At 59.5% G+C, this 12,424-nt stretch overlaps 1 protein-coding gene across 1 annotated transcript in view; it reads left to right on the top strand.

The window, feature by feature from the left end:
- COL7A1 (collagen type VII alpha 1 chain) overlaps positions 1-12,424 on the top strand; it is an 80,284-nt gene that overhangs the window by 36,441 nt on the left and 31,419 nt on the right. Inside the window, exons 49-73 of the mRNA XM_019536858.1 lie at positions 193-264; positions 714-773; positions 1,212-1,247; positions 1,583-1,663; positions 2,119-2,154; positions 2,257-2,301; positions 2,408-2,479; positions 2,562-2,606; positions 3,438-3,464; positions 3,555-3,599; positions 3,950-4,039; positions 4,511-4,546; positions 4,634-4,669; positions 5,479-5,559; positions 6,121-6,156; positions 6,569-6,640; positions 7,285-7,329; positions 7,608-7,643; positions 8,031-8,066; positions 8,746-8,850; positions 9,462-9,497; positions 10,170-10,205; positions 11,124-11,171; positions 11,398-11,433; positions 11,956-12,087. Coding sequence (XP_019392403.1) covers positions 193-264; positions 714-773; positions 1,212-1,247; positions 1,583-1,663; positions 2,119-2,154; positions 2,257-2,301; positions 2,408-2,479; positions 2,562-2,606; positions 3,438-3,464; positions 3,555-3,599; positions 3,950-4,039; positions 4,511-4,546; positions 4,634-4,669; positions 5,479-5,559; positions 6,121-6,156; positions 6,569-6,640; positions 7,285-7,329; positions 7,608-7,643; positions 8,031-8,066; positions 8,746-8,850; positions 9,462-9,497; positions 10,170-10,205; positions 11,124-11,171; positions 11,398-11,433; positions 11,956-12,087 — 1,380 coding nt within the window. The remainder of the gene's footprint in view (positions 1-192; positions 265-713; positions 774-1,211; positions 1,248-1,582; positions 1,664-2,118; positions 2,155-2,256; positions 2,302-2,407; positions 2,480-2,561; positions 2,607-3,437; positions 3,465-3,554; positions 3,600-3,949; positions 4,040-4,510; positions 4,547-4,633; positions 4,670-5,478; positions 5,560-6,120; positions 6,157-6,568; positions 6,641-7,284; positions 7,330-7,607; positions 7,644-8,030; positions 8,067-8,745; positions 8,851-9,461; positions 9,498-10,169; positions 10,206-11,123; positions 11,172-11,397; positions 11,434-11,955; positions 12,088-12,424) is intronic.

Raw genomic sequence — 12,424 nt, 5'->3', positions numbered from 1 at the left:
GCGGGTCACATCTGTACGCTTCACCGACTGGACCCCATGGCTACACACCACATGGGTTTGGAGGGGAGGGGGCCTGCTGCCATCTGGGGGGGGACCTCCTCAGCCACGTTCCCCCTTGGTGCACAGTCCCCTCCATCTGCAAGGGAAGGTGTCCAGTCTGGGTGGCTCACAGGGCCATGTCTTCTGTTCCAGGGCGACAAAGGTCCTGCAGGACCAGAGGGTCCCCCTGGCTCCAAGGGAGACCCTGGAAATAAAGGAGACCGCGTGAGTATCCTTGGGCCGGGTCCCTGGGCTTGGCACCCACCCAGGAGCTCTACTTGGGGGTGGGCAGCCAGCAAGAAGCAGGGGCTGAAGCCAGCTCCAGTGCCCACTGAAACCTAGGACTGCCGCCCTCGCTGCAGACAGTTGGATCCTCTCCCAAACCTTAGTGGGAAGGAGCCCCCTGCAGCCAAACAGCCTGCCTGGGCACTGCAGTGGCTCTCAGCCCCTGAGCAGAGTGGGGGGCTGCTCAGGCTTGAGCCCCGCTGGTGGCTCAGGATGGAGGGTCTTCATCTCTATTGCTGGGCATCCTGCTCTGTGGTGTTTCAGTAACTCCCTCCTCTGAGCATACGAACCCACCCTTCTCTGGGGGCAAGACAAGTGGCAGCAGTCCCTCACCTGTGAGGCACTGGGAGAGCTGCTTCTCCTCCTGACCCGGCGTTTCTCCATTCCAGGGCCCCACTGGATTAAGCATCTCTGGCCCACCCGGCCCCAAAGGAGAGCAGGGGGAAAGGGTAAGTCTGGTGGGTTGCCCGGCATCCCCTCCCATGGGGGTCGGCAGCCGTGGTTCTGGGCCTCCTGGATGCCAGGGTGCTGTTGGCCAGATTTGGAGCTCCCCGAGGAGGGAACAGCTCAGCTTCCCCCATGGTGGTGGGGGTGATGACTGGCCCTTGCCACCTCATATGAGCAGGGTCTGCGGGTGAACATAGGGGAGGCAGAGCCAGCTCTGCACAGGCCCAGCACCCCGTGCCATTGTGAGGGCCTTCACAGCCTCTGCACAAGAAGAGGCTCTGTGCACATTGGACCCCGAGAGGAGGGACACAGCTTCTCTTGCCCTTGCCTTTGCCCCAGGAGAAGCCCACAGACAAGTGCAGCTCCCTGCATTGCTTTCTCTGACCCCCCTCGGCCTCTGCAAGGCCCCTCAGCCCCATTAATGGCTTCTTTCTCTCCAGGGGACTGTTGGCCTCACTGGCAGGAGTGGCCCCAAGGTAATGGCTTAGGGGGGTGAGGAGGGGGAAGCAGTAAGGATAAGGAGCTGTGCAGGCTTGTGTACCTCTCTGCCCCCCTTGTGCTGAGAATATGGCGTGTGGGTCCAGGGGTTGCTCTTGCGGGTCTTCTCCTGTGAGGGTTGGGGCGGGAGGTGTGGGAGGCCTCTCCCCCTCTCTGTCACATGTATGTGGGCCAAGAGTGTGGGTCTGTGCATGTGTGCATGCAGCCGTGCGTATGCGAGTGTGTGCGTATGTGTGTGCAGTGACACCCCTCACTGTTGCTGGCAGGACACTGACTCCCTCTCTCCTCTCCGTGTTGATTTGCTCTCATGCAGGGGGACCCAGGCGAGCCCGGTGAGAAAGGGGAGCTGGGGAGAGCAGGGTCCCCTGGGCAGCCCGGCCCGCGAGGGAAGGAGGTAACGGGGAGAGGCTGCGCTGCAGGGGGTGGGGGCCTGTTCTGGCAGGGTGCAGGGCAGGCAGGGGGTGCTGCTGGGGCTCAGCGTGTTCCAGCAGCAGAGAGCCCCTTCCTGGCTGCAGTGAAGTTGCACCTCCAGGCTTAGTTTCCATGGTGATGCTGGGCCAGATTGCCATGGCAACATCAAGAGGCCCTTCTTGACAGACGTAAGGTCCTGTGCATGGGACCTGAGAGAGACACAAAGCAAGGAGCGGGGGCACCTGACTGGGGGAAGCAGGGGCACCAGTGTGGAGCCCTGGGATGTTTGCTGGGTCTGGGTCTGCCCCGAAGGCGGGGAGGTTGGTAGGAGGGAAGAAGCAGCTGGGTGCTAGGGGCAGCTCCATCCCTGCTGAGCAGGGAAGGTAACAGCATCTTTTCTTCCTCTCCCCCCTGGGTGCCGGTTTGTTTGTGCCATAGGGTGAGCCTGGTGAGAAGGGCGACGAGGGGACCCCGGTAAGTGCCACCCCTCCCTTGGGGCTCTCACTGCCCCTCACCTGCCTCATCCCCTTTGCTTTTCCTACCCAGCCTCTCACCTCCCATCTCTTTATGTCCTAGGGTGAGTCGGGGCCTCCAGGAAAGCCAGGGGACAGAGGCGCCCGGGTGAGTGGAGGGGGACCTCTGGTACAGCGAGTGGGGGAGGTCATCGAGACCTGTGGGAATGTGCTGGGGTTTTCAGGATACTGCCTCACCTGCTGTCTCTTCACAGGGCCCTCCGGGATACCGTGGCCTCCCTGGGGAGAAAGGTGACCAAGGAGACCCAGGCGCCGAGGGCAGAAACGTGAGTGTCAGGTGCCCAGCCCACCCCTGTCCCCAGCACCAATGTCTGTCCCCTCCTCACCACATCCTTTCTCTTCTTGCAGGGCAGTCCTGGAGCACCAGGGAACAAGGGTGACCGTGGGGACCCAGTGAGTAGCTGTGACCATCTGTGCTGCTTTATCTGGTGGGAGCATGTGGTGCTTGGACTGGGACAGCCCCTTCTCCTGGGGGCTCTGCTACAGCCCTCACTCTCCACCCCAGGGGCCAGGGTACATGGGCACTGCTGTGGCTCACAAGGCATGGAAATCTGGGTACTCAAGCTTGGGCCTGGCTTGTGCTTCTTGAAGCGTCTGAGAAGAGTCGTGTTGACTCTGGGTCCATCATACCCTTGCCCCATGGACGCAGGGGCAGAGGTACTCTGAACCACGTGGTGACCAGCTGACACCAGCCTGCCTCCCATGGTTGCTGGCCCCTGCAGAAGACTTGAGCTGTGGAGGCTAGGACTGTCAGTATTTCCCTTCCATCAGAAGTTTCCTTGGGCTGTGGGCACTGCCTGGTGCTCCCAGCTGCTGGGGTGTGTGTGCTCAGTGCCAGCTCCTCAGACAGTCTCTAGCCTCTGGTCACTGCACAGAGTCAGGTGTGGCTGGGCAGGGGAGGTGCAGGGGCAAAGTCAGTGCAGGGCGCCTGGATGAGTGGCCCTCTCTGAGCCCCCAGGTTGGCTCTAGGGCCATCCCCTGGGACACATGCACCTTTGTGCATCAGAGCTGTGGAGCTCGGGCACCCTGCTGTGCCCCAGCTTGCTGGCTGCCCCACAGCTCTGGTGTCATGCACTGGGGGTGGGTCTGTGCCCTGTGGAGCTTGTGCTGGGGCCTGTCCCCTCTCACACGCCATGTGGGATGTGGCTGCATTCCTGCCTGTGTGCACTGGGTTGTGGGTACAACAGAGGCCTCTACTGACCCTGTACCTTTTCTCCTTTGCAGGGGCCACCAGGTCCCCCAGGACGAGTTGTAAGCTCACCATTTCTCTGTCCCTTCCCTGGCTGTGTTGGCTTGGTGCCCTAGGCCCTGTAGTGCCTGACCTCTCTTTGTGCTCTGCAGGTTGATTCAGGAGTGCCAGGGGGCATCGGGGAGAAAGGCGAGAAGGTAATGTGGCAGTGAGCTGGGTTGGGGTGGGAATGGGGGGACAGCCCAGTGAAGAACCCCCGGGCTCCAGCTGGCTCTGGCCCTGGCCCTGGCCCCTGCTCTGCCTGCTCTGTGCTTGGGACTGTGCCTCATGGAGCATTGTTGTGCAGCAGAGACAAACAGCGCTACTCACCCTCCCTGCCTAGCTGGGTTCCCCAGGTGGCATGGCAGGAGTAGGCTGCAGGACAGGCCCCACCCCTGCTCCAAGGGGCTGCTACCAGGGGAGCAGAGGCACAGGTCGACTTGGATGGATGCCCTGAGCAGCTGTGGTCCCTTATGGGAGCTACTCTGACTGGCTGTTTCCCTTGCAGGGAGACCCTGGGGATCCTGGAGAGGATGGGATGAAAGGTGCGAAGGGCGAGGCTGGGTTGCCTGGCCCACCTGGCCTGCCTGGAGAGAGGGTAGGTACTGGCCACCCTGCAGCTGTCTGGGGAACTGAAGGGCCTTTTGCCTGAAACCCCAGCCTGCCAAGTGCTGGTCGGAGGTGGGGCATGGGAGTCTGGAGGGATGGGATTGTACAGGAGGGGACAGGAAGGACTGGGTGTGTCAAGGGAGCAGACAGCTTGTGATAAGGGCAGGGGTGACTGCTCTGGGGACTGGACCTCTGTGGGTGCAGTAAACTTGGGGAGGATGCTGGGGTTGGGTCTCTCAGGGAGTTGGGGTGCCTGGGGGTGGAGTGCACGTGGGGGGGGTCATGGTGGGAGCAGGCAGGGGGCCAGGTGCAGGGCAGGGGAAGGAGGTTGAATCTGGGGTGGGGCTATTAGAGGCAGTGAGCATGTAGGGGGCATGGAGCATGTATGTCAGGGGAAGGCGGGCACTGGCCTGCTCTCCTCCCATCCTCCCAGCACAACCATCTCTCTCTCTTTCTGCAGGGAATTGAAGGCCCTCGAGGTCTCCCCGGCACGCGGGTGAGTACCCATTCCTGTTGCTTGGTGCCCACCTGCAGCCCCCTCCCCAGACTCCAGACCCCTTGACTTGTGCTACCTTCACTACAGGGCGACCCTGGAGACAGAGGCCCCACGGGGGAGAAGGTAAGAGAACCCCTTTGGTGCACTGCAGGGAGCTCTGCCATGGCCCAGCCCCATGTCAGGGTGGGGGGATACAGCTTGGTTCAGTATCAGAGCCTGGCTGGAGGACACAGAGCAGGCAGGTCTCATGCCTACTGAGGGGGAGGAAGGGAGGGGTGGACAGGCATGCAGCTGGAGTGCCAGGAACTGGTCTGCCCTACTGTGGCTGGAGAAGAGCCCCCAAGCCTGGGAGAGGAGGTGTCTGGAGACCAGGATGACGTATGGGGGGGTCAGAGCACAGGGCACCAGCTTGGACTGGGGGTAGCGTGGAGGGAGAAGAGTGCCTGGGTCAAGGTGGGGAGTGGGTTGGCATTTGGGTAGTGAGGAGAGCAGGCTGTGGAGGGGCCAGAGACTGGGCAGGGCTGTGCAGTGGCCAAGGAGTCAGAGCAGGGGGAGGGGCAGGGGCGGTGTCCTCGCTCCTGGAGACCCAGTTGTCTTGTCTGTTCCAAGCTGAGTCCCAGGCAAATGTGGCCTCTGGAAGCAGCTCAGAGGTGAGCAGACACATTCCCAACCAGTCTCAGGGGCCCCACTGCCTGGGGCCGGCTGGACCAGGAGGAGGAGGTGGGCTGACAAGGGGCCAGGCAGGGGTTGCATTGGGAGGGTGTGGCCCAGGCTCCTGCCACCTTGACATACCCCTGTTGTTCCTCCAGCCTGGTCACTGATGCCCATACTCCACTAGATCCTGTGCTGGGCTTTGGGGGTCCCCAGCCAGGGCTCTCAAGGGGAACAGGGAAGGCCTCAGTGTAAAGCCTTCCCTTTCTGCTCTCTTGCAGGGAGAGCGAGGCCCCCCAGGGCTGGATGGCCGGAATGGGTTGGATGGCAAACCTGGGCAGATGGGCCCCACGGGGCTGAGGGTAAGTGTGGCCTGGCCTGGGTATTTCTCCACAGCAAGGCTGCCCCTTGGCATCCCCCACAGGCAAAGCCACTGCCAGAGACAGCCAGGTCCCATGAGGCACATGTACACCCAGTAGTGTGATATGCCCCAGTAGCAAGGCCAGCAGGTGCCCAGAACACTCCAGGAGCTGCTGCCCCCACTGTGAGGGATGCTGCAGGAAGAGGGAGAACGCATTGTCCTATGGAGCAATTCCTAATCCTGCTGGTGCCCCTGCAGCCAACCCTGAGGATGGGGGTATCTTGGTTTCTGGGACTCTCCCACCTGCTTTTGGCCAAGGGTCCCTCTCAGTGCTGGCTGTGCTAGTGGCATGATGCTGCAGGGACTATCAGTGCCTGTGGTGTCAGCTACCATAGAGCCCATCAGGTAGCCTGAGCCAGGTTGGAGCTTGTCTCTTGCTGCTGTTAGGTCCTTGAAATGTGCCAGGCCTGTCTGGAGCCTGCAGACAGGAGCATTTGTGCCTCAGACTCCAGGCTGAGCCTCGCCTCGCTGATCAGCACCTCATTCTTCTCTGTTCTTCTAGGGTGACCCTGGCAAGCAGGGGGATCCTGGCCGAGATGTAAGTACTCTAGAGCTGCAGGGTGCTGGGGTACACATGGCTCAAACACTCCTGCCTTTCCTATAGGACTCCCTCCCTCCCCCCAAATCTGCCTGTAGGCACAGGGCTCACCAGGGTACAGCTTTGGCCCTCTCCTGATCAGACTGGGGTTTCCTCTAGTCCCAGGTACTTCCCCTGGTGCTTTGCTGTGTGGTGAACTCCTGAGTGTGTGGTGGAGATCCCTGCCCTGCAGAGACCCCAGCTCCTTCTCCCTTGCCTCCCTTCACCACTCACCCTGTGGGCATTGCTGGCCCGGTAGGGCCACTTCTTCTCTTCTCCCTTCTCTGTGCAGCCACTGTCTCCTGTCCAGGAGGGGCTGGGGGAGCTGCCTTGTTCCATGACCTGCCTGTCATCTGTTGTATTCTCCCTGTAGGGGCTGCCTGGCCTGCGGGGGGAGCAGGGCCCTCCAGGAGCTCTTGGCCCCACTGGACCACCAGGCCTGCCTGTAAGTAGACTGAGTGGGTTTCCCACCCCCTTGAGCTGTGCTTCCACCCTGGGAGGCTCCCAGGTCACTTCCTCTCTGCCTTGCTCCTCACCAGGGGCTTGGCCATGAAGCTGCTGCTCCTTCCCACCCTTGCTTCCTCCCTCCCCACTCCTGCTGTTACTACGAGGATTCTTTTTGCCAGAGACCCCCAAGGATTGACACGGCCCCTCATCTGATTTGGTATCAAGTGAACTTTAACAGTAACCCCTATGCTTTATTACAAGCTTCCTCCTTATACTACAACCTGGCAAGTGGTTCCTTTAGACATTACACCAGCAATCTTCAGTGATACTGGCCTCAGATCCTCTGCTGGGTGTGTGGGATGTTAGCTTCTGTATTCCTCATTGTTCAAACAAGAATTCCAAGGTTGCTCCTGTCTCCCCAGGGCGGCAACACAAAACACACGTGTTCCTTTGTTTGTCTGTCACTTTTGTAATTTTCCCATTCCAAATTGTCCAATCCTCTGGCTCTGTGCCAATTGTTCCTTATGTGGTGCACCAATCCCCTGGCACTGTGCCAGCCATATTCCTCAGAGAGGTTCCCTGCTGCTTCCCAGGGTATCTGGAAGGCCCCTGGCTCAGCTGACAGTTTGCGTTTTCCTCTAGGGGAAATCTGGAGATGATGGAAAACCTGGTCTGAATGGGAAGAATGTGAGTAATGGACCCAGCCCCACAGGAGAAGGGAGATGCAGACTGGGGCACGGACAGGCCTTCCTCCTGCTGCCCTGAGCTCCAGCCAGCCCCCTCACTTCCACCTGGCTTGGTCCTGACTGGCCCCAGCTTCTCTTGCACCAGGCCTAGGTGGAAGCGTGAGGTTCCTCCAGGAAGCAGTGTGATGCCCCGCTGTGGGTGTCTGAGCTGGGACCTCCCCTGCCTCTGCCTGTAGCCTATGTGGTACAGAGCTTTGACTGCTGCTTCTTGTCCTCCAGGGAGAAGACGGGACCCCAGGAGAAGATGGAAGGAAGGTAATGAACATGGGGACCTTCTTCCCCGGGCAGATATGGGCATGGTCCAGCACGTGGGGTCCCTGGGGGGGACAGATGCCCCCAGCCTCCGCCAGGCCTGTCGTATCATGTGTGTCCCTCTCGGGTGGGGAGGGCTCTTTCTCCTTTGAACAACTACTTCCCTGGTGCCAATGTTGTAGGCAAGAGTGCAAGTTTAGGGTCTGGTGCTCCCTCCTGCCCCCTTGGACTTTGGGCTGGCTCCAGTGCAGCATGGTGGAAGCCAGACTCTGTGATGCAAATACCAGGCTGGTCAGGATTTGTGAGGTGGGCTGGGGCCCTGCTGGCAGCACCTGGCTGTATTGTTTTCAAGTGTTCCTAAGCTGCTTTCTCTTGACTTTTCCTGACTAGGGGGACAAGGGAGAAGCTGGTGCTCCTGGCAGAGATGTAAGTGCTCTCCATTCCCTGCCCTCCCTCCCAGCTGGGTCAGGCTTGGCTCAGTTGTGAACTCCACCTACCCCCTCCATGCTTGGTGCAGGGCCTCCCAGAGTTGCCCATTATACTCCCTTGTCCTGAATACATATGATTAATGGCCCTTTTTCATTGTTGCTCATTGCAGTCAGGTATACCACTGGTCTGGAGCCAGTTGCAGGCCCAAGAGCAGTGAGGATGTGGCTGTGCTCTTCCAGCTCTGCACATCTTGCCGTGTTACCACCCACTGTCTGTTGTGTTGTTGCCCTCTTATGCATAGTGGCCCATGCCCTTTGCCAGCTGGCAGGGGTCGTGGTTGCATCCACAGGCTTTCACACTGTTTCACAGGAGTGTATGCATGTGGAGGCCTGTTGCTCTACCTAGCTCAGACCTGAGATGAGAAGGGCTTTAGATCTGGTTCATAAGCTGCAGCCTGGGGGTGGGGGTTGTGGGACAGACACTGGTGGCCCTCTGACTTTACTGCTCCCAGGTGCTGCCTTCACCTTCAGTGGGCAGTGGCTGGGGCAGAAAGGCTGGTGCCTTTCCCTGACAGCCCTGGGCATGGTCACCCTTTTGCCAGCCATGTGACTATCAGCAGTCATGAGCCCTGCTGGGGTCAGCGTCAGGCAGTGATACTTCTGTTCTCTGTTGGCAGGGTCATGAGGGCACCAAGGGTGATCGAGGAGGCAGTGGGGCACCCGGCCCCCCAGGACCACCTGGCCTCCCTGGCATACCAGGGCATGTTGGATCCCCAGGCCAGGTACCTAACCCCAGGCAAACCCTCTCAACAGCACAAGCCAGAGGCCCAGGCGTTCAGGGGACCTGTGTGGGACAGATGGGACCAGAGCTGTTATAGATGGGAGTTGCAGCTCCTGGAAAGGAGAATCTACTCTGAACAGAACCCAGGCATCCTGGCTCTCTGTCCCTGTGTGAGCCACCAGCTGCCTTTTGCATGGCTGAACTGGGAAACAGGCCTGTCAACGGCAGGTCCCTGAGCCTGCAGATCTAGGTAGCAGAGGGAATTCTCACATCCAGGCCACAGAGACTGGGGGCCCTTCTCTAACCCTACAGAGTGTGACTGTGCTGTCCTATCCCTACCTCATCACTGTCCTGCCCAGTGGACTCCTCACTGTGGGATCGCATGTGCTGGAGGGGGCAGACCTAGGGGCAGGGGAAATCCCAGCCTGGGCTGGTCCCTCCTCTCAGTCCTGGCATTCACTCCCCTCTGCATGGGCCCATGAGCTGTGGGCCCTCAACATCCTCCTCTCTCCAGCTCTGGGCTGTCCACAAGTCTTTCTGGCTGCAGGTAAGCCATGCTCAGTCCTGCAAACCAGCTCCAGGGTTTGACTGGGGCTCTTGTATACCTTTCAGGGCACACCGGGCCACCCTGGGCCTATAGGACCGAAGGTAAGTGTCTTTTTGCCACACACCCTGGTGTTGCAAGGCAGTGGTGATTCTGGCTGCTAAAGACCCAGCCTCAGGACAATGGCTGCTCCTGGCTCCCTGGCAGTCCATCTGAACTGTCGGATGGGGTGGGAATGGCCTCCCAGAGAGTACCCGCTGCCAGGCCCTCAAGGGTCAGAGTTGGCTGGTACAGACCCCGTGCCTGGCTTCCCACATGCCTGTTTGGCCTCATGTCTTCTGGGAAGTTTCCTGTGGAGGAGCAAGGCCTAGCAAAAGAGCCCCTTTGGGGGCCTCAGTGGAGAGTGGTGGGTTGGTGTGGGAAGGGGTGTGGATCTTTGTGATGTTCAGCCCCAGATGCTGTTCTCTGAGATGCCTCAGGACAGTGGGGGCTCTGGGCAAGTCCCAGCTCTGGTTCATGCCTGGCCCAGACCTCAGGGAATCTTTGAAGCAGCAGAGATCTCTGACATAGGGCCAGCGAAGGGCAGAGCACTGGGTCACAGGGTCACCTCTGCTGTCCAAGGAGAGGATGCGGGTATCTGACCTTCCCCAAGGCTCCACCAGGCTACATCCTCTTGGTCTTATCTCTTCCATGGGAGTTGCAAAGAATCCTGTGTGACACCCCACGTTCCCATCCCTGGGGTGGCAGGGACCCTGATTTCTCTTGCTCTGTTTCAGGGGGACCGCGGGGACCGTGGACCCAGTGGAGAACCAGTGAGTGCCCAGTGGTGCCAGCTTCATCAAGTCTGCCCCAGCCTGTGGTACTGCTGCTTTCAGGGCACAGAGTGGGGAGCCCATAAGCTGGGACAGGGAGCCAGAACCTCTGGAGCAGCCACCTCACAAACTGAAGACAACAGACTCCTCTCACTTCCCTTCTGCCCCCTATATGGACCTTCCCATGCCAGGCATTCCCTGGGCGGGGGACAGTGTTTGCCAAGCCTCCCCTTGCAGCAGAATAGTATTGTGTGTGCTGGAGACCCCTTTCAGCATGTAGCTGGCGGGGGCCTGCTGCTAGGAATTACTGCTTGTGGATGCAGCAAGACCAGCCTGGACAAGCACAGCCCTGTGCAGTGCTGTGTGTTGGTACTGCCAGAACCCAAAGAAGCCCCTGAGAGCACCGGTAGCTGCTCCCACTGGGCTGCACAACCTGCTACTTGGATGACTTTGGGACACAGGTCTTGTAATACAAAAGCCTGCAGCACCGTGGAAGTGGGGACCCTGGGAAGCAGCTATGGTATGGGGAGGGGGCCTGGCTGTGACCTGCCAACACCATCCTCCTGGACAATTGCTCCCACTGTGTAGTTCAGTACGGTGCTCCCATGGTGCTGAATGAGGTGTTGAGCAGGCTGTCGTGGCAGAATGTGGATCCTGTCTTGAACTGTGTTAAGTGGCCGTGGTGGGGTGAGGGTAAGCCTCGGTCTGGGTGACTCTCCAGCCTCACACAGCTGACCATGGAGTGAGGTCTTCTGCTCCCAGGGGACACAAGTCTGTCTGCTCCACACACCCCATATTCACCCAGTCACTCTGCTCTGGCTGTAGCTTATCCAGGGCAGCTCCCTCCACCCTGGTGCTGCCAACACTGAGCATTACTGTTTTCATTTGGCCTTACTTTCCTTCTTTCCCTGGCCATAGGGGAATCCTGGGACTCCTGGACCACGGGGTGACCCTGGGTCAACACTGGTGAGTTCCTTGATGGGGACACTTGTTCCTTGGTGTCCCACACTTGTCAAAGAGGGAGAGCCACTGACCCCCTTCTCCCAGGGTGACCTGGGTGTCTGCTCATCTTTCCAGCTTTGTCCTTGGGGAAGACAGGGGGTTGATCCCTGGAATCATGACCCACAGAGGGAGTGGGAGCCTCCTGCTTTCTGCCTCCATGTTACTCTCATTCTTTCCTTCCCTTTTCTAGAGTGTGGAACGGGCCCTGGAGACCTATGGGATTAAGGTAAAAAGCAAAGCAACAGCCAGGAGGCATCTCAAATAGGGCACCCACTTTGGGGGAAGTAGGGGCCTGTCCCTCTGACCATTGGTGATCAGTGAGCCCAGGCTGGGATGGACAGAGAGGGACCAGGTGCTGATGGCTCTTGTTGGAGGCCAAGGCCCAGGGAGATGGCTGCCTGAGAGGAAGCCAGAGCCATCAGGCACGGTGGGGCATGGTGCTGGTGCCTGCCCAGTACACTGGGCAGGGGTTGAAGGAGCGGCAGTCACGTGGCAGTGATGAGGAAAGCCAGAGGCTCTGGCAGGTGGCCCTGGCTCCCAGCAGTGCCATTGTGGATAGGTGTATGGCAGGGGTAGGCTGTGCCTATGGAGTGACATCTTCCCTGAAGGTTGTCAGGAGTAATCCATGGGCTCCCAGCAGTGCCAGCACACCCTGCCAACCCTGCTATAACCCAGCTGCTTGTTCCATGCTCCATGTCTCCCATGTGCACGTGTGACAAGAGGATACACTCCTTCTCTCTTTCCAAAGCTTTCCTTACTCCGAGAGATCCTGGGAACCTATGATGGGAGTAGCGGTTTGATCCCATCTTTCCAGGAGCCACGAAGAGGCCACAAGGGTGATAAAGGGGATGCAGGTGATACGGGACCCCCAGGGAAAGAGGTGAGAGTGGGAGAAGCCTGCAGGCACTAAGGCTGCAGAGGGGAGGGAGAGGGTGAGGTGTTCATCAACCAAGAGTCCCCTGGGAGAATCAGCTGGGAAAATCCCACCGGCCTCCTCGGGTAGCTCTGAAACTGGCTCCACCTCAGGTCATGGCCAGCCCCAGAGGTGGAACTGCTTGGTGTCCAAACAAATTATGGCTCAGGTTCTTCCATGGGAGAGGAGCTGCTGACCTCTTGGCACCCTCTCTTCAGGGCTGTTTGACTCCATCACACCTAGATGGAGGTTCCTGAAATCCCAGCAAGCCTTTGGACTAACAGGCACTGTGGTTCTTCCTGCA

This window comes from Crocodylus porosus, unplaced genomic scaffold (assembly GCF_001723895.1).
Source record: "Crocodylus porosus isolate Cpor-Errol unplaced genomic scaffold, CroPor_comp1, whole genome shotgun sequence".
Taxonomy (NCBI): domain Eukaryota; kingdom Metazoa; phylum Chordata; order Crocodylia; family Crocodylidae; genus Crocodylus; species Crocodylus porosus.
This window is presented reverse-complemented; position numbering and strand designations above follow the sequence as displayed.